The sequence below is a fragment of the Rhipicephalus sanguineus genome, chromosome 2 (genome assembly GCF_013339695.2).
Source record: "Rhipicephalus sanguineus isolate Rsan-2018 chromosome 2, BIME_Rsan_1.4, whole genome shotgun sequence".
Classification (NCBI taxonomy): Eukaryota; Metazoa; Arthropoda; class Arachnida; order Ixodida; family Ixodidae; genus Rhipicephalus; species Rhipicephalus sanguineus.
Window position 1 is genome coordinate 179,382,506 of NC_051177.1, and position 20,914 is coordinate 179,403,419.

A 20,914-nucleotide genomic window follows, 5' to 3' on the forward strand; every position below is an offset into this window, starting at 1 on the left:
GGGTAGAGGCAAGTGAACAATTTGAAAGAAGTGCTACAGCAATTACAGTTTAAATTATAGCTTACAAGAGCACTTAAAATTGGCTCTTGATGATCCTGCATGCACACATATCTGTCAAAATCATGTCAGCGTCTTTTTAATGTTAGTCTCTGGGACTCAAGTGCTCATGCATAAACATTTTTCAGCTCTTTAACAACTCCGACAAAGCCCCATTACTTCATTATATTATGTTTCATAATAGCAAGGTTCAAATGTTTGCAAACATTCTCAAACAAAGATAAGCAAGGAAAGATGAAAAAGAAAAGCATGCTCACATACCCTACAAAATTCTTCAAAAAGCCCACTTGTTTTTCATTCAGTGTTGGGATAACAGCATTCAGTGCCTGTTAAACACAAAAAACAATAACTGAAAATAACTGTTATTCATAATAACTCAGACAAAAAAGCATAATAATCCAATTACACTTCTTTATTTTTGTCGTTACAAGCCACACAAAAAATAACAATGTCAATGTTATCGACATATGTGTCTATTCATCAACTAATATAAGAATAGGAGTCACTAGTGTGAATAACATAAGAATGGTTGTAATGCTAGACGGTAATTTAGGGTTGCAGTGATGTAGTATGTAAATGGTTAGTAATACGATTCATGTAAAAAGCAAGGAGTATTTTACTGAGGCTTTAAAGCTCTTTTCTTCAAGTGGTGTGGCTAATTGAGTGCTTGTAACAAAGCTCTAACTTATACCTCCAAATATTGTTGCTACCATAGAAATGAATTTTTAAAACATCTACATTCAGCATGTTCAAGTCACCAACATTGCCCACCTCATCACACATAAACATTTTTTTTTTACTTATATATTTAGTCAGCCTAACAAAAATGGTGGCACAGTTTATACTAAGGTCAGATGCCATCTTAAACAAGTTTCAATTTTTTAGAGGTAGGGAGCCACCAAGTTGTTCAAATTTGCTTTTTATTGTGATAGCAATTATATAATATTATAATAATAATATCTGGGGTTTAACGTCCCAAAACCATGATATGATTATGAGGGACACCGTAGTGGAGGGCTCCGAAAATTTCGACCACCTGGGGTTCCTTAACATGCACCTAAATATAAGTACACGGGCCTCAAACATTTTCACCTCCATCGAAGATGCAGCTGCCGCGGCCGGGATTCGATCCCGCGACCTTCGGGTCAGCAGTCGAGCGCCATAACCACTAGACCAACGTGGCGGGGCGATAGCAATTATATGGGCGCTCTCAACAGGTTTTCGCCGTCACCATCGCCATCATGCCCCATATAAAGTCCAATTTGATAACACCCCCCCCCTGCGCTAATTGTATGTTCTACCACGGGTAAAAGCCCACGAGCGGGGACGATGAATGCGGCTGAAGCAGAGATCGAAAGAGCCGGCCCATCTCCGTCGCTCAAAGGGCGCATGCGATAACATTACCCCGCTCAGGAGGCCTGCCGTCGATGCAGAGAAGGAACGCCCCGCCCGTCTTGAACAAGCATGAAAAGATGCAAGGGGGGGGAGGGGAGGGTGTTGCTCGTGCAGCAACTTTGAATTTTGATTCTAAGGGCGCAGTCGCGATCGCTGGCGCGCGCGCTATCTCGGCAGCCATCAGCGAGCAGCTCGTATACCCTTGTAAGTGGTGCGCTCTCAAAGCGACGAGACTATGCAGAAAGCAACGTTACTAGAACAAACTCAGTTTAAAAGCTCCGCCGGAGAGGCGGTCCGCGTGGCGGTCGTGAGAACTAGTGGCGCTGCAGTCACGTCTAGCTCCCGCGGTTGGCGCTTGTTGTGATCGGCGCCGCCGATGTACGAGCGCACGTGGGTTACAGCGTCGTCTGCGCTTTGTTAGCTCGTCATTTTTGCGACTGTTCTTGACCAGGCTTAGCGTCTTGTACGAAGACACGTGCATGATGTACGAAGCGTAACGAGGGCGAACAGATTCACAGTGCGGTATGCCTACTTGCTTTGCGCCGCAACGACGACTCCGCTTCACGACACTTCTTCGGACCTCCAAAAGACCCTACGCCATTCAAGCTTTGCATCGCAAAGATAGAAAGCTTACTGCGAAATGCAAGGTCTGTGATGTTCATTTTGAGAGTGACGACATTGTAAAGCACTATCGTCGTGTCGTTGCGGGACAAGAAGTTTTGATCGCACGTGAAATGTGGGAACTCGCGCCCGGTGCCGTGCCGCGCTTGTTTCCAGCACTTCCACCCCAGATTTCAAAGCCAGAATGTTCGGGTTTTAGGCGCAAATCCCCCCCAAAACGCACGGCGTCCCGCGAAAGCTCAGTGCCCAGTTAGGAGGAGCCGCCAGAAATAGAACAGCAAAACGAAAGGCCGGCGATTACCTATATACGACCGAGACTGAGAGTTGCATCACACTGACATTCGATCAGTTCTCAGCTGTCGCTATGCCTTCAAAGCAGTGGTTTTTCGAGAGATTTTACGACGAGGTATCGAACAAGATGTGCGGAATATTTTACACTCGCCGGCTCGGGAACGGGCTGCTCAGCGCAAAAATTTGAAACGGTACACATAGAAAAGGCGAGGACCAGCGCTGGTCCTCGTCTTTTATATGTGTACCGTGTCAAATTTTTTTGTGCTGAGCAGTTTAATAATTTAATAGCAACTAGCCCAATCCCACACTTTGCTTCGGGAACGGAGACTTACTTGTGCAAAAGATAATTGTAGTTTACGAGCAGTTTAACTGCGTAGTGAACGGCGACAGCACGAAACGCAAACGGCTGTCGTACAGTGTAAGAAGCGCTGCGGGCATGGAACATCTGCTCGGTGAAGTTGAAAAACTGAAGTTGAATACTGATGACTCTTCTGGCGACAGAGTACGCGCGAATAACTGCTCGGTGCTCACACCATGGCCGATCTGTTCGAATTGTTTAAGGCACCGTAGAAGGAGGCGACGTAGAAAGATGAGGCACCGAAAATACAACTATCTGCTGAAAAAATTGCTCAGAGACGACATCTGTTCGATGTAATCGCACACTGAGATTTCATTTACCGAGTTCTCGTAAAATTTTCCGATTTCGGGTCAGTATCTGTTTAGCCGTCGCGAAAACGTGTCTTGTAAACATTGCAAAGCATTGGTGATGTTTTTCGAGAAAGTTGTTTTCAATAAATTGTAGACGACATGAGTATACTGTTTTTCTAGCACGTTTTTGTATCTCGATTAATTACGCTTCTTTGTATACTATAAAGGCTTTTACAAACGTGCTGGGTTGTTCTTGGTCTAGATAAGACGGCAGCGGCTATAATTGTGGTAGTTATAAAAATTACGCTGAAAACCCTCATTCGCTTAGAAACTCCTATGCTTGGAAGTTAAGCGCAATGTAGACAGCTCAAATATTGTCACAGGGACATGACGTCGACGAAGGCAGCAGTCAGCAGGTCTGAGATGAAACTCTTTACATGTGGCCGAACTTGTGGCCGGGAAACTGAAAGTCAAACTACAGCAATACACTGATAGCGGCGAACAGAGCGTCTACCGTCGATCAACTGACAAGCGGTCAAGCGCGTCGGCTTTTATGCAGGCGCTGTTGAACTTTCCAGCGATATCGCTGGTGGCGGCGTTATCTCTCGACAAAGCTGGAACATTCGCGTGCGGCGCGCAATCTTACCAAAACGATCTACTACAATCGCGAAGCTTCTCGAACACTGCTTCGCGGACAGCGTCGAGCGTTGATAACCGTCTTTGCTGGTCAAACCCGAATACATCAAAATAAAACAAGAAGTGGGCGTGGCAATATAGACCGAACATCGATTCTTAGCCAATCAATGAACAACGCACGCGGGCCAATGCGTGCAGACGACCTTATGCATATCCACCTAAGTATCCACTTAACTAGTACAGTAAGAAAGTTGCCGCGAGTAACTGCGCGGCGACCGCAGTGTTATGCCGTGGCAGCAGACGACGCGCCGATAGTAGCGCAAGACGGAACTGCAGCGCCGCTAGTTCTCGCGACCGCCGTTCGGACCACCCTCCTCCGCTGGCGGAGATACGGAGCTTTGAAACTGAGTTTGTTCTAGTAACGTTGGCAGAAAGAGCATCGGCTGTATCCTCTTACACAAGCGTTTTGTAAAGTCACGCGAGATCGGATCCAAAAGAGTTAGCTGCCAGCCTCACTTCGTATAACATTACAATTTGTTGCTACTGCATTCATTGCTTTGCCCTCACGGTGAAATTTGACTTTTTTTTTAATGTTAGGCTATGCATTATAATTTTCTATGAAGTGTGTGTACATTTTGACACAACAGTTTCTGTTGCGCAAAGGAAATACGTACGAGTTTCTCCGAAAAAAAAATCTTGAAGTTACAGATAACTATGTCTAGGTATGGACTTGCTGTTACTTCAAGCCACACTCATGTCGATCACAAATTTCTTTCACCTAACATTCTTTTGCGGAGCTGACTTAAATTTAGTGCTCCTGTGCTTTGAGTTGTCAATATATCTGGCCTCGAGCTGCTATCTCCTGGCCTACTGCTTAGCTCAGATGGCACAGCGACTGTGCTGGAGATATTGGTCCTGGGTATGATGCCTTGTGAAGGACGAATTTTTCTTTGGGCCTGAAGCTTTCCTTCTGAAAAACCCCTGAGGGTTTCCTTTGTACAGCCAAACCCACATATATTGAACTTGCAAGAAAACTGGGATTAGTTCGATATATCATATAACTCGATATAAAACTTTTAATGAATTTACCAAAATTTCTGTGTGCAAGTTGGCTTTAAAGCAACGCACCACAATAATGCATGAAAGGAGGCTTCAGCGCAGGGATCTCTTTTTTTTTCTAGTTTTGATTTTTCCGTGGTTTGTAGTTGGGGGTGCGGATTATATGCAGAACAAAATATTTATGCTGCCATATGCGTAAGATTACATAATCTGGCTATGTATGGCTGCAGTCAATTGCAATTACTGCCGACCTTGTGGAAACTGGCTGCAGTAAACTTTTAATTGATGAATATCGACCAGATTCCTTCAGGTAACACAATCAATCAATGCCACATAATGAATAGCAGTAGCAACAAGAACAAAAAAAAAAAAGCAAACCACGACTGTACGTTGTCATAGAGCACTGTCAAAACTACAAGGTATGCATGCCAAGACAGTAGATAGTTTCAGTACAGTGCAAAAGCAGAAAACAAGGATTTATCATTAGCATTGCATTCTACACATTAAGCATGAGCTGTATGCAAACATAGCTGGGTCTCTTATGCATGTGTGCTTTTTCAGGAATTAAGCATTCAATGCTAATGCCCATAAGGGGAGTCATACTAAGGGCAACATGGCTGTGCCTGTCGAAATTAAGAGCCATCCGCTTAGGATGTATCGAGTCATTGGCCTGCACTGTTCAGCTCAGATGCGGGTCGAAAAATCGCGATTTTTTTCGAAAAAGTTGATTTTGTGTTTTGTTGTGTTTTGTATTCCCCCAAGCCTCCTCTTTAATATATTGTTACAACGAGTTGTGATGAGAGGGTTTTATTTACAGGAGATGGATGATGGTGGTAGCGCGCTGCGGCCTTGCAAAAACCCTTCGTTCTCCTCTTCTTCTCCCTTTCTCTTCTCTGTCTTTCGCATGACCGTTACATTCCCCCGCAAGCAGACGAAGCCCGTAGGGCGAGTCAAGATGGTCAAGGAGGGTAGAACCGTTTGAGGCGAGCAATATGAGTGAGCTGCGTTCCGCTTGATCGTCGACCATTGCTCAGGAGACGAGCTATTACGTAAGTGAGTTGGCTGAGACGGTCCACGACTACAAATGGGCCCGAATATTGTGACAAAAGCTTTTGGCACAATCCACGCTTGCGTTGCGGTGTCCAAAGCAACACCAAATCGCCTTTTTCGAACGATACTTGTTCGTGACGGTCGTCGTACCGCTCCTTCGAACGATGTTGCGAGGCCAGAGTCCGAAGACGAGCTATTCGACGCGCTTCTTCCGCGAGGCACAAGGTCTGCGATACAGAATCGTCATTGTGCAGAATGAAGGGTAAGAAAGTGTCCAGAGGGCTTCGCGGTAACCTGGCGTACAGGAGATAAAATGGGCTAAAGTCCGTTGTTTCGTGTTTCGCCGTGTTGTACGCATAAGTGATAAAAGGCAGCACGTCATCCCAGTTCTTGTGATTGGCGGAAACATGTATGGCAAGCATGTTGGTCAGCGTTCTGTTTGTCCGTTCAACGAGACCATTTGTCTGCGGATGGTACGGTGTTGAATGACGGAACTGTGTAGTGCACATACGAAGTAATTCTTCAACAGCATCAGCAGTGAACTGGCGGCCACGGTCGCTGATAATGACACGCGGTGGGCCATGGCGAAGGACCACGGAGTGCAGCAAGAAGACCGCCACGGAAGCAGCGGTGGAAGAGGGTATGGCTGCTGTTTCCGCATACCGTGTAAGATGGTCCACGCAGACGATTATCCAGCGGTTCCTATGGTTAGATAAAGGAAATGGACCCAAAAGGTCAATTCCTACTTGTTCGAAAGGCGTACTGGGTGGTGTCAATGGCTGAAGGGGGCCTGGCGCTGCGGTGGCAGGTCGCTTGTGACGTTGGCACGTTTCGCAACTAGCGACATAGCGCTTGGTTGTTTCGTACATCTTCGGCCAATAAAAGCGTTCCCGCGTGCGGTGCAGCGTTCGCACGAAGCCGAAATGGCCGGATGTGGCATCGTCATGCATGGCACGTAAAACATCGGAGCGGAGGCTCTCGGGGACAACTAGCAGAAAACGCGCTCCAGGCTTAGAATAGTTAGTCTTGTAGAGCAACTTGTCCCGAACAGTAAAGCGACCGCTGCCGTGGGAAGTACGGGCGGCGACAAAAAGCGGATCGAGGGTGAGATCGTTGCGTTGTTCTTGCTGAAAGTCGGCCGCGTCGGGAAACGTGCTAGTAACTGCAGCGAGACAGTCGTCAAAATTATCAGCATCGCAGTCGGTAGTGGCAAGAGGAATCCGAGAGAGGCAGTCCGCGTCAGCGTGACGACGGCCACTCTTGTATGACACCGTAAAGTCGTATTCCTGAAGGCGCAGCGCCCAACGTGCGAGGCGACCAGAGGGATCACGCAAACCGATCAGCCAGCATAAGGAATGGTGGTCGGTAATTATCTTGAATGGTCGCCCGTAAAGATAACAGCGGAACTTCTGGACGGCGAAAACAGCTGCCAGGCAGTCCTGTTCCGTAACCGTATAATTGCGTTCAGATTTGCTCAGGCAACGGCTGGCGTATGCGACGACATGCTCTGCACCACTGTGACGTTGTACAAGCACTGCTCCTATGCCGATACCACTAGCGTCAGTGTGAACCTCGGGCGAGCAAGATGGATCGAAGTGACGTAAGAGGGGTGCTGACGTTAGTATAAACTTAAGTTGGGAGAATGAGGCGTCGCAGTCTGGTGTCCAGTTGAAGGCTGCGTCCTGTCGCAGGATACTTGTGAGTGGGTAGACGATCTCGGCAAACCGGGGAACAAAACGACGAAAATACGAACATAGGCCGATGAATGAACGAAGTTCTCGTGCAGACTGCGGTGGTTTGAAGGAGCTCACTGCTTCAATCTTACGAGGATCGGGTCTGACGCCATTCTTGTCCACTAAGTGTCCTAGAACCAGTGTTTGACGTTCGCCAAACCGGCATTTCTTGGAATTCAGAACCAGCCCGGCTTTTTCGATGCAGTCGAGGACAAGGCTGAGACGGTTGTTATGTTCTTCAAACGTGCGGCCAAAGATTACAACGTCGTCAAGGTAACACATGCATATCTCCCATTTTAGACCGCGCAGTACTGTGTCCATAAATCTTTCAAAAGTGGCAGGAGCATTGCAAAGGCCAAAAGGCATAACATTAAATTCGAACAGGCCATCTGGAGTCACGAATGCAGTCTTCTCCTTGTCTTCAGGTTCCATAGGTATTTGCCAATAACCCGATCGCAAATCAAGTGTTGAAAAATAAGAAGCGGCGTGCAAGCAATCAATGACGTCGTCAATTCGTGGTAGGGGATAGACATCCTTCTTTGTCACTGCGTTTAGACGCCTGTAATCCACGCAGAATCGCCAGGAACCATCTTTTTTCCGGACAAGGATCACCGGGGCTGCCCACGGGCTGGACGACTCTTGAACGACACCTTTGTTCATCATGTCCTTTACTTGTTCGGCAATGACTTTGCGCTCGGAGGATGACACTCGGTAGGGCTTCTGGCGGATGGGGTGTGCTGAGCCAGTGTCTATTCTATGGCGAGTGCGGGATGACGGTAGCTGAAGTGGCGCATCTCCATGTTCAAAGTCGAATGCAGCCATATGCCGGGAAAGGACCTGTACCAGCGCTTGCCGTTCCGTTGTACTGAGAGCCTTACTGATCATACCGAGCATTAGATCGTGATGACGATTATCGCAAGGAGAGGAAGCTGTGGCGGGGTCCGCAGTTAGTGCTGCTATTGAGCTGCATGAGGCTTCATCGAAGAATGCGATCTTCATACCGCGAGGAAGCACAACCGGCGTGGCAGAACAGTTCAGCGCCCACAATGTTGCGACTCCTTTCGCCATGCACACGACAGAACAGGGCACAAGTATATTCTTTTTAGCACAGTTTATGCTGAGAGGCCCAACTACAAGGTCAACACAAGCAGCATCAACGGCACTTGAAGAGACACGAACAGGTGTCAGGCACCAAGATGGTGCTATCACTTCATCGATCACACTGAGTGTGTTCCTGTCTTCGCCACGTGAACTTTGTTCAGAAAGTGCCGGTATAAATAACTGGTTTAACGATATTTCACCACTGCCACAGTCGACGGAAGCGCCGCATTGCTCAAGAAAATCGATACCAAGAATCACATCGTGCGAACAACGAGGAAGAACCAGTAATTCCGACGCAAACACTTTTCCAGCCAACAAAACACTCACAGCACAAACACCGAGGGGATGAAGCCACTCGCCGCCTACTCCACGAAAGGTAATGGCGTCGGTCCAAGAAAACATAACTTTGTGGCCTAGCCGATTTTTGAAGGCGAGGCTCATCACAGACACAGTCGCCCCAGTATCAACTAAAGCCATCGTCGGTATTCCGTCAATCAACACATTCACTTTGTTTTTTAACATCACAACAGGCAGAGGTATATCTTGCAAAGACCGTCCGGCGACCTCACCTCCATCGGCCGCGGATGCTAGTTTCCCGGCGGCGGAGGGGACGTACGACGCCGAGGGGACGGCGAGCGACGGGATCGGTTAGATGGTGGTGTCAAACTCCGCTCAGAGGCTGGGGAATCGCTGCGTCTAGTCTCGTGCGAAAAACGGTCCCTCGGAAACAAGTCGGCCGTCCGCAGGTCATATGATGTACCGGTTCCTGGTGGCGAGAACATGGGTGGTGTCCTTCGTGATGGGCGGCGTTGACGACAATACCGAGCTATGTGTCCTGTGGAACCGCAGTTGTAGCACACGGGAGGGTCGCGGCTCATGCTGTGCTCGTCGAAACGAATCCTAGGCCGCTGCGGACGACGAGCAAGTTCGTTATCATGCGGGTAACGGGTCTCTGCAGCTCGCTGGAATCCGTCATATCGGTCGTAAGCCGCATCATGGTAATAGGGTCGGTGCTGTCCTTGTGTCAGCGGGACGTAGTCAGGCACAGGGTCTCGAGTATAAAAACGCGGCTGTTCTCGTTGTGCTCGAGCCTGATAGGAAGGGCCTCTATCGTAGAGACGTGGCTGTTGTCGAGGCGTGAGATCGTACTCCTCAATACCCTTCGCCGCTTGATGCGAGGAGAAGGACGCCACGTGTGGCTCGAACTCTAGTGGCAGGTGGGAGTGATGACTACTTGGTTGTGCCGCTTGCGCGTACAGGCTGAGTTCCTCACGGACTATTTGCCGGATCGTTGATGCGAGATCGAGCGGCTGGTTGCTCTCTATGCTTGCAACTGTCGTTACATTGGCTAGCCTGCCAAACTTCGGCGTGATGCGCCTCGTCTTGAGTTGTTCGAAAGTGCGACAGTGCCGAATGACATCGGCGACGGAAGTCAGGGTGTCTTTCGCGATGAGGAAACTGTAAACGTCCTCGGCGATTCCTTTTAGAATGTGTCCAACTTTGTCTTCTTCACTCATTCCAGAGTCCACCATCCTACACAGTTTTATGACTTCCTCAATGTAAGTCGTGCAGGTTTCGCCTGGCACTTGTGCGCGTTGCATGAGCGTCTGTTCTGCTCTCTTCTTTTTCGTCGTGGAGTCACCGAAACGCTCTTTGATTTCAGAAACAAATCTGTCCCACGTCGTTAACTTTTCCTCGTGGTTCTCATACCATACTAACGCAGTGTCTGTTAGGAAGAACACGACGTTCGAAAGCTGGGAAGCGACATCCCACTTGTTGGCGGCACTCACCCGTTTGTAATGGATGAGCCAAGCCTCGACGTCTTCATCCGGCCTTCCGGCGAAGGGACGGGCATCTCGTAGCTGTGGAGCAGAACTGCTCGGCGTAGAAGTTGAGGGGGGCTGTGGTCCGTCGGTGTTGTGGAACATGTCCAGCCCAGATGAGTTCGGTGGGAGTCCAGCAAGGCGACGGCTCCGTCGAAGAACTTGCGGTTCAGCCTCCGTTTTCGGGTGTCGAGTACCCAGCACCTTCCACCACAACTGTTACAACGAGTTGTGATGAGAGGGTTTTATTTACAGGAGATGGATGATGGTGGTAGCGCGCTGCGGCCTTGCAAAAACCCTTCGTTCTCCTCTTCTTCTCCCTTTCTCTTCTCTGTCTTTCGCATGACCGTTACAATATTAAAGAATCAAAGCTGAGAATCAACAAGAAGTTATCAAAAAATGCAATAAAAGCCCTCGCGGTGGCTCGTGAAAGCGTGAATTTACCCAAATTTCATGCATGCGGCATTTGGCTCCGCGGCGTTGCCGGCTCTTGAATTTTCGCGGGCATGTAGGCCTAACCCTCTTCTCCCAGAACCCACTTCGGCAACGCGGCTTTCTTGCTGAAAATACAGGAAAAAAATCGTTTCTCCACCGTAGTTTAGCGTCACGACTGGTCCTTTCAAGTCACGTGGTATGATCGGAGCCACGCGCAGCCGGACGCGAGCGCGCTTTCTTCGTTCTGCTGCTTTTGCCGAGACGTCAACGAACACTACTGCGCAAGTTACTGTTTTTTCTCCGCCATGGATGCCAGCGAGAAACGCGACTTTCGTTCACGGAAGTTCATGACGAGGCACCAGTACAAGGGAAGACGCCCCAAACGCAAGCAGAGAGCTCCGGCGACGGGAGGTGCGTCTGCTGCTAGGCCTAGTCACGTCAACGGCGACGCACCCGATTTGGATTGTTCGAGCTTCATCGGAGCGTCGATGACTTCGTCAGTGCTTCAGAACGAAAGTTAAAGATGTTCGACGACGAAGGCAAGCGCCAGGACGAGCGCGGAAGCACATTTATTTGCGAGATCGACGCGATGCAAAACCTCGTCAGCGGCGCAGTATGCCCTAACTGCGGACGGTGCGAGTTGTCTGTCCGAGAATCGGCAGGAAAACGAAAAGGACTGGCATCGTTTTTGGAACTTTTTTGCCGAAATGACGCATTTACTGCAGCTGTCATTTCGTCCACGTACACGTCAAGTCGCGTATCTCCATGCAATGGAAGTGAGGAGACGTCCGCCCGCGGCAGCGCTCGGGACAGCTTCGCCGTGAACGTGAAGTCGGTGGTCGCAGCGCGCGCGATCGGTGTTGGACACGAGCAGCTTGTGCGGTTTTGTGCGATCCTTTGAGGAGGTGCTTCAGGAACTTGGAGTTCTCCCGTCAAAGGAATTGCTTTCCCTAAGCAAGGATGCCAACAAGAGGCGCATTTCAAGCATGACAGCAAAAGTCACAGCTGAAGCAAGGGCCCATCGCCGCAGTGCAGCAAAAAAGGCCCGGCTGGAGGAGGCGGCTCGCAGGGGCTGTGAGGGTCCTACATATGGCGCTGAGTCATTCTGAGATTGTGAACTCTTTCAAGACAGCCTTGCTTACATTCTCTGTTAATTTGGTGAATGTTAGTTAAATAGTATAGTAATAAATGCATTTTTTAACTTTCAAACATGTTTTTCTCAGTTCTTCGTTTTGCTGCATTTTTAGAGTTTGTGCACTAAAATTTGTGCACTTTATGTAGTCGGATTGTAATGAAATTTGGCATGCTTATAGTTTAACATGTCCTGAATTCAAAGAAACAACTTTCACAGTTTTCCACAAGTATATTCAGCAAGATTATTTCATAAGTTTCTTCCTTGAGAATGGTAAACCTGAAGCTCAGCATTGGAATTTTTTTCTAGGCTAACACACATATGTTACCCTATGTTTTCTTGCTTTATTGAATTCCTCAATTCATTAGGAGCAATATGAGCTATTTTTTTAGTGTTTTTGGTGCTCACTATTGTTGCCTAAGCTTGCACAAAAATGCACTGTTTTCACAAATGCATGGTCTGCAAAAAATTAACCAAATGAGCTATCACAAAAATAAAAGCATATTTGAAAAGAGGAGCTCAAACTCTATAAATGGTGAAAGTTTCATTGAGCTGTGACAAATACTTAAAGAAAAAATTTTCCGAGGAGCATCTCCCCTTTATGCTCGTTTTTGCTTTACATTTGAATAATGATGTTTCGCCAGCTGCCTACTGGTGAAAAAATAGCTCCATTTCTTAGATGTGCTCTAGATTAACGGCGCAGAAGACTTAATTACAGAGTCTGCTAATGTTTGCTGTAGCCATGTCAAGATGGTGTTATTGCTTGTATATCTAGTTTTCCGCTCATTCACCAGTTTCAAACGATATGGCCACAAGTCAGCCAAGATGTGCAATGTTTTCCATGGCAAAACAATCTGGTCATATAGATTTGACTTGTCAGGACTCAGTGTTTTTACATTTACACAGATGGTGCCGTATGTGTTTGCATTAGCGCTAGCATTCAACTCCTTTCTGTTATAATAAAAGAATAGCTTGTACCCTGCAGTGCAATGACATACACACACAAAAAAAAGAGGAAGAAAGGGGATACCCAGGGTGTATACTGGTTTTCGTCACATTGACAGGGGAGGTGGAGGCATGGTGCTGAGCCATGATTCTCTGGGTTGAAGAAGATGGCAACATCATACTTTTTCAATAAATACATTTCTTGGAAGAATGTTTATTAGAGAAATGCACTGCGTGGAAAAGTACAGTGCCATTTTTTTCAACCCCTGTGGAATTATGGCACAGGTTATGCCTCCCCTCCACCTCCCGTCAATGTGTCCAAAACTGGTATACAACCTGGGTGCTCCCGTTCTTTTTCTTACTTTTTTCTTTCTATTTAAGGCCTGTGTTACTCGCTTACTTGTATACAATACCAACCCCCCCCCAAGTTATTGAACCAACCTCACTATCTCAATAGCCCCCTTCACCCCTTTCTTCCCTTTCCATCCTTTGCCCACGTTCTGTCCTCCAGTTCTGAGGTTGGGGGGGGGAGTCAGCAAAGCGCACATTAACATGCTGGTAAAGAAGCCAGTTGCTGCCCTGATCAAGACAAGTCCACTTGTCGAATCAGTGGCTTCAGCACCATTCCCTGTTCAACGATTTTTTCACCATGAGTAGCATATCATGTCAAGTAAAAAACTAAATGAAAGTGCAGCCTGTCAACTGTGTTTTCTTCAAACAACAATGGCACCATGACAACGATTGCAGCTTGCAATACAATGCACTTACAGTAGCAGAAGTGAAGGGAAATCTTTAAAAGTGAGTCGGGCAAGTGTTTGCGATTGAACAGCTATAGCAATCAAAAATGCTTCAAACAAACTTGAGGGAAAAGATCTTTGGAGCGTTTCCTTTTTGTCCCATGAAAAAAAAAAAAGCTATTGCAGGGCTTTTGTGAGTAGCTATATTAGGCAGCCATGATGTTGTGTACACATGAGAGCACATGGAATTATCAAACATATACAGAAGTTGTAAATCACATACGTATGTACTTTCTACATTTGCATATGCAATATTCCTCTCGATGAGTTTACCAGTTGACTTGATTATTCATTCTACTGGAATGATGCAATGAGATCAAACATCAGCAGATCAATATATGTGGCATCATTAATTATACTCAACTATTTTGTGGCCAACTTTGAGTACACACTCAAATGCATTATGAAGTCTTTCTTTCATTAAAATAAATAACTTAAAAATCTGCATCACGCAGCCACCTAGGGTAGACTAAGAGTAAAACAATTTCCAACTATGATACCAAGACAATACAAATAAATGCGTGATTGAGGCGGAGTGGTGTCACTAACCTCACTAAGGAAGATGACGCAGCCCTTGTCAAGGGATGCAAAGTTCACCTGAGCCCCGCATACAAACAGCTCTCCATCGATTACACGGCGCACGCAGTTGCAGAGCGACACCTGTGCAGCCACCTCCGTACTGCAGCCAGCAAAAAAGAAAAAAAAAGGAGCAACATATGCATGGGCTTAATACCTGATGGAAAGAAAAACAAATGACAAAATATGTCATGTAAGGGGGGACATGGTACCTGGGGCAATCTTGTTCATTTTCTGATTAGATTCAATTAAAAAGCACAATATATATGTATTTTTTGTGCTGACTTCAAAAGTGCAGTAATTTTTTCTTTGGCTCAAATAATGAGTGAGATACTAAGTAAATGTTAATTACTATTATTTGGTGAGACAATAGATAACAATAAGCTGGACAGAAAGTTATGTTTAATGCATGAGTGGAAAGCAGAATGAATAAGAATCGAACTGCTGCAAGCAGTTTTCATAATATTATCTGGGGTTTAACGTCCCAAAACCAGGCTATGATTATGAGAGACGCTGTAGTGGAGGGCTCCGGAAATTTCAACCTCCTGGGGTTCTTTAACGTGCACCTAAATCTAAGTACACGGGCCTCAAACATTTTCGCCTTCATCGAAAATGCAGCCGCCGCAGCCGGGATTTGATCCCGCGACCGTCGGGTCAGTAGTCGAGCGCCATAACCACTAGACCATCGTGGCAGTTTTCAAATCCAACAACGAACAATTTAGCAGCCCATTGAAATTTAGTGTTTACAGTACAGCTACTAACGATCAAGAACAAAGGCAGGTTAAAAAATTATAGCAGAAGAAAAGCAAGAATCTGCTTGCAGCATTTCAAGCTTTATGCATTTACCTTCATACAGCAAAAAATGTTACAGCTGTAGCTATTCTAGAGCTTGAGAGATTGTTGCATGAAACAAGCAGGGTGAGTAAAAGCTTGTTTTCAGAAAATGCAAGAAAACAGATAAAGCTCATTTTGAACCACATGTAATAGAACATATTGAAATATTTTTGTTAGATGTTTAGTCACCCCCAGGGACATAACCTGCATGCCTACTGCAGCAGCATACGTCATTCAGAGCAGCATGTCAATAAAAGAGCCAATTTTTTGTGCTTTTTCTCAGTGGAAATATAGCTTGTCTTGGTGATACAAATTGTTGTTGGGGCTGAAATATCAATCCAAGATGTAAGAAATTTGGTCAGCACTTGTGGTAATGGCTGTATGTTACAGAAATACTATATTCAGAAAACTGATTTTTTCCATGATTTTTCATCTCTAAGACCAGTGTCCCCTTAAAGGGACACTAAAGGCAAATATTAAGTCGATGTTGATTGTTGAAATAGTGCTCCAGAAACCTCGTAGTGCTACTTTTGTGCCAAGGAAGTGCTTATTTTGAAATAAAATCACGTTTTAGTGGTCCGCATTGAGTTAGCGCACGTCAAATCACCCGTCAGAAGTCGGTCTTTATCACGTCACTGTTGCCGTGCCCAACGTTGCCCGCCTTTACTGCGCGGCGGCGTGCACCATTTGGGCATCCGGCAACATCACATGCATGCGGAATTTTGTCGAACTTTCTGTCAGAGCGACTTTCACGAGCACGCAAAACACACGCGGCAGTATGCGATACCAAAACTACCACTGAGACTCGAGCACGTGAGCAAAGCAGGGTGCCGGGCGAAGCGCAGTTCGGCGAAAGCGGAACCACTGAACCACGCGCGCCATTCCCCATGGCAACGCCAAAGAGGTTCTTTTTTCCATGAATCAAACAGAAACGAACAAGCAGCGTTTTATTACGTCTCTTGATGCACGGAAGGTTCTTTTTTCATTGCAGCTGGTTTGATTACTAGTGATTAATTGTAGTCGGACTCTCTCACGTCATCGGGATCACTTCCAAAATGGCCCACTCGTGGCGCTCATCGTGCGATACATTTAGCTTAATTTCTCGGTAAGTAGGGCACTGCTGTTGATAATATTGCCGTTTTAAATGTTGTCATACATTGAGCTTTCACTCTGACATAAATTGTTATTTGCCTTTAGTGTCCCTTCAAGTGTTGAGCAAATCATAAAAACGATGCATCCAGGATAGTTTTTCAAGTATACACCATCTGACGGCAAGCCACTCAACCCGTCAAAGACGAGAAGGAACCGAACTTTCCTTAGTCAAGATCAATCATTCAAGTGACAGAAAAGTCACTAAATCAGGATGTGCATCATTTCCATAAAGTATCTTGAAGGGGCCCACTAATGCTATTCAGGCTACCATTTCTAACTCGCGGGTTGTGTAGAGTGAAGGCTGAAGAGATTAATGCAGCAAGAATGGCAGTGATAGGGTTCTGAACTATTCAGCCTAGACACACAGTCCGAAGCTACAGTATTCAGCCTAGACAAATATGAGTAAGATCAAGACTCTCAGAACTGAGAAGCTAAATATAGCTTGAGAATTGCTGTGCACCAGTCAAGCTGTTCAAATGTTCTTCAATTTGTGGTAGTGGAAAACTGTTTGCTACTACAGCTTTGTTTTGCTTTCGAAGGCCTTTGCACATGTGAGTCGAGCCATCTTTTTTCCTGGCTACGACAATGGGTGAAACCCACCCAATTCATGGCAGGTAGCTCGGAGTCATCCTACTACACCATGTAATTCTTGAGTGCCTGGGTCCACTGCATTTATGGAATGGCCGGGTGTCCCTGTAACAACAGCAGCGGTTGCAGCCCCAAAATGCTCATTGTCGTGTATGGTACACAGCAGCCGAAGGCACAGATGAGGAGCGAACTGGTAGCAGCACGTGGGCTCTTAAATCTTAGTCACTAAAATATGTTATATTTTTGCATACTAATTAATACAAAATAAAGGCAACACATCACCCTCTCACTGAGCACGTGCTACCTAAAGGCACCATAGACAGGCGACTGGGATGCCTTACATAACCAGTATGCTGTACAAAAACTAGCTGTAGTCATTCAGTTTGTGCCACAAGAAAATAAAGGGAAAGTGTTACCCGGCTGCAAGTTGGTGGACAACGACTTCAGCAAGTTCCCTTTCCCACAGAGGAATCTCTTGCTTCACATTGTCCTCAAGAAGCACAGATACTGTTGCCTGCAGAGAAAATAACATAGCCTACACATCCACAGAGCACACAACAAAGAACATGATGGCTTCATACACTTGATGGCAAGCTACAAAAATTGAAAAAAAAAAAAAACATCTTTCTGAGCTCACTTACATAATAAAAGTATTTACCCTCTGTCGAGGCGGAAATAATTTGCTGCAAATAAAATGACACTGACGAGGCTAATTAACAAAAAACTCAATAAATTTTTCATTATCGACTTGAGGGCAGTTGTTTATATTAGCAAGTTCAATAAGGCTGAGAGCTGGGCTAGTTGGTGACTGATCATTATACCTATATGATGAAGTAGCGCACTTTGGACGGGGACAAAGGGGACAAGAAGGGCAAGAAGGCTAATAAATTCAGTTGCGAGTGTAGCGAGTGTTGTGTCCTTTTTGTCCCCTTTGTCCCTGTCCAAAGTGCGCTACTTCACTATATAGGTATAATGGTTATATTAGGAAGTGTTAGTATGTACCAATTTATGGCATACCCAATTTTTAGAAATAACGAAACTTGCACGTGATTCGAGATATTCATCATAGAGATTTAAGGGTGAAATAAAAAATGATCACGCCTGGCGCGCATAAAACGCGGCCTCTCTGTTACATAAGACCGGAACTGGACGTGACAAGGAAGTGACAAAATTTGAATCAAGGCACGCCGAAGCAGAATATAGTTGGAAAAATGGGCAAACATTTTCAAATACACAAGTAGACAGCTTATTCTTTGGGTGCAATGTGTGGTGCTTATCTGTTTCTTTAGAGCTGTGCGCAAAAGAAACGCAGTATCAACCTTTCCTGTCTCTGTGGAGCACGGGCACCCACTGCGGTACTTCTTCTTGCAGAGAGGCGACATCGTTTTTCGCTCCCGATTATATAGATTAAGAAAGAAAACATATGCAAACGCGTGAATGCCCTTCAAAAGGCCGACTGGCCACTTTCTACTCATGCCAGTGCCTCTAGTGTCCGCTTTTGTCCCTATATGAAGCTTCAGCAAACATTTCCAGCCCAGAAGAAAAGTATAGAAAAGGCTCTGGCTGTACTTTGACTTTTCATCTATTTTCATGGTGTACATTGTAGAAATACTTTGCACAAACAATCACAGCAGGAACTAAGCACCATGCAATGCCCAAACCTGGTGAGGGCATTTAGGTACCCCACAGCTGGACTCTCATGGCATAAGCCTAAGCTGTCAAGGTTAGCACAACAGCCAACAAAGTGTGAATCCAGTTCTAATTGAATACAAGTACAACATGCATGGCTAATGCTTGACAATGTATGAAATGTAGATTTCTAGTGGTCCAGTGAAAGGGGTCACCTTGCAGTTGCCATGCAAAGTAGCTTTCAGCTTTTCCAGTGGGGACGTGATTTTCTTGGTGGTAGCTGGACGACATGCCACACAGAAGCCCTTTAGTCGCTCCATGTCCAAATGGCATACCAATTTCTTTTTCACCTGTCAAAATAACAAGAACAGTGACGAAGCAGAAGTGGGATTATACGTGCTCAAGCAAAAATACAGAGGCAGTGGCATACTGCAGCGCTGAGCTGCCCCAGGATAACTTACTGCAAGATCTGGTACGGAGTCACGAATTTAGGTCACTGTTGTGCACTGGTTCAACAACAGTTTTTTAGGTCAGCTTTCTTTCTGAACATCTAGATAATTATATAGAGATCGTAGTGGTATAGCTGACAGGTGCAAGCAGAAAAGAAATTTTTTTTTAATTAGTCTTAAAACTTGTTACAGCAGTGGGCTTTACTGAAAAATCTTTCATTTACGGTAAAGTTGCGTTTTCCGATTGCTTTCATTGGGAAGTCATCCTATATTCTTCATAGAGCAAAGAATAACATCTTTCCAAGTTCGGGATCATGGATAGTGAGCTATATGATATCCCGAAACTAGTGGCCACATCCTCTTTCTCACTGATTAAGATCGCTTGCAGACATCAGCCGTGTCGGTGACACCTGTTCACATCTGAAGGATCACTTAAAAGATAAGCGCTCATCATGTTTAGTGCTACTGCCTCTAAGGCTAATCATGCTTGTTACTTGATATGCGGCAGTAACAAAAGCATCGTATCTGCTGCTGACTAACAACACATGCAGCACAGAATATGGAACTACAATGCATGGAGATTATGGAATAGTGCCCGTGCCAGGGTTCCCGTGTGCCACGAATTAGCCGCATGCTCTCCCTCTCCGCTGCTCTGAAGGGGAGGAGAGCCTCGAGTTGCATTCTTTCATGCATCCATTCCCTCCGAAGCCATTGCCGAAAAGCACACTGTTCCGCTTTGGCAGCCACTGTCGAGCCTACGGCTCGCAATTCAAAATATTTGTTCGCAAAAACCACGTGCATGCAGCCGTATGACCACTAGCCCCAGCAGAAGTTTCAATTTACCACCTCAGCCTTCCTCTCTAAACGCACTTCGTTACAGTGAGGTTCAAAATAGATGGTGCTCTATGCAAACAAAGTTGTACAAGTAAAATACTTCATTATATCAAGAATTTCATTATATCGAAGTTTGTTATATTGAAGTTTAACTATAATTAACACACACCAACTCATGTTATCTTCAAATAAATTTTGAAATATCGACAAACAAAATTAGAGCTGTCCTCAAGTCCAAATTTCTGTAACTTTAGATGGCCCATTTCGCTCTCCCATGACATCATAGAGTGACACCGACAGCAGCAGGACAGTAGCGGAAGTTTGTGCATGATGGTTGCCAAGCCTGCTCAACACGTTGACGTTTTCGCCTATGCAATCAGACAACGCAAGGTCTGATATTGGAGACCATGGCGTCACTTCTATGGTTGAAACAGCTTTCATGAAAAGACTGTTGAGATGCTGAGTGCCTGGCATATGATACACCGTTCTCTTAGTCTTAACATATCAACCACGGTTGTGCAAAACTTAAAATGGTTGTAAAACATAATGCCATATCTTTTTCTTCTTTTTTGATGGTACATTCAATCTCCTGCAAACATAAATCATACAACAATACTTTGATTCGAGCAAGTTGGTTAAGCTTGATGGTGTACATGAAATGCGCAAAAAGACAAGGACAAAATTAATGCATCCAGCAGGACGGGTGCCTATGTTGTCGTATGTGTTCCTTTGGTCTTTGTCTTTAGTGCATTTCGTGAACACCATTACGTTTTCAACCAATGATCATAGTGCCCCTCAGTGATGTCACATCTACCTCACAAACTGCATCAATTCGCCATGTCGTCAAGTTGCGATTAATGCTGCCCACCAAGCTTTCTCAAGAGTGCTGCACGGCCCCTATTAAGAGGCAGAAATACAACAGGGGACTGCTATTGTAGAAAAGTGAAAATACTGTTTATGTTGCACATCGTTTAGGTGCCATCAGCATCACTAGTTATTTACAGCAATGATAGCAAAACTACACCTTTCATGAACTTGTGTGCATTTAGAAGACCCTGCACACCACACAGCCATGCTGTAAAACAAAGGTAGCACTTTTGCCTATGGGAACAATACATTTCTAATCCGC

General features: G+C 45.7%; 1 protein-coding gene across 1 annotated transcript in view; it reads right to left on the minus strand.

The window, feature by feature from the left end:
• LOC119383886 (integrator complex subunit 8) overlaps positions 1-20,914 on the minus strand; it is a gene marked incomplete at its 3' end in the record, with an annotated part of 125,192 nt that overhangs the window by 76,997 nt on the left and 27,281 nt on the right. The window contains 4 exon segments of the mRNA XM_037652159.2: positions 319-383; positions 14,273-14,402; positions 17,290-17,387; positions 18,718-18,852. Of these exon segments, the coding sequence (XP_037508087.1) occupies positions 319-383; positions 14,273-14,402; positions 17,290-17,387; positions 18,718-18,852 (428 nt within the window).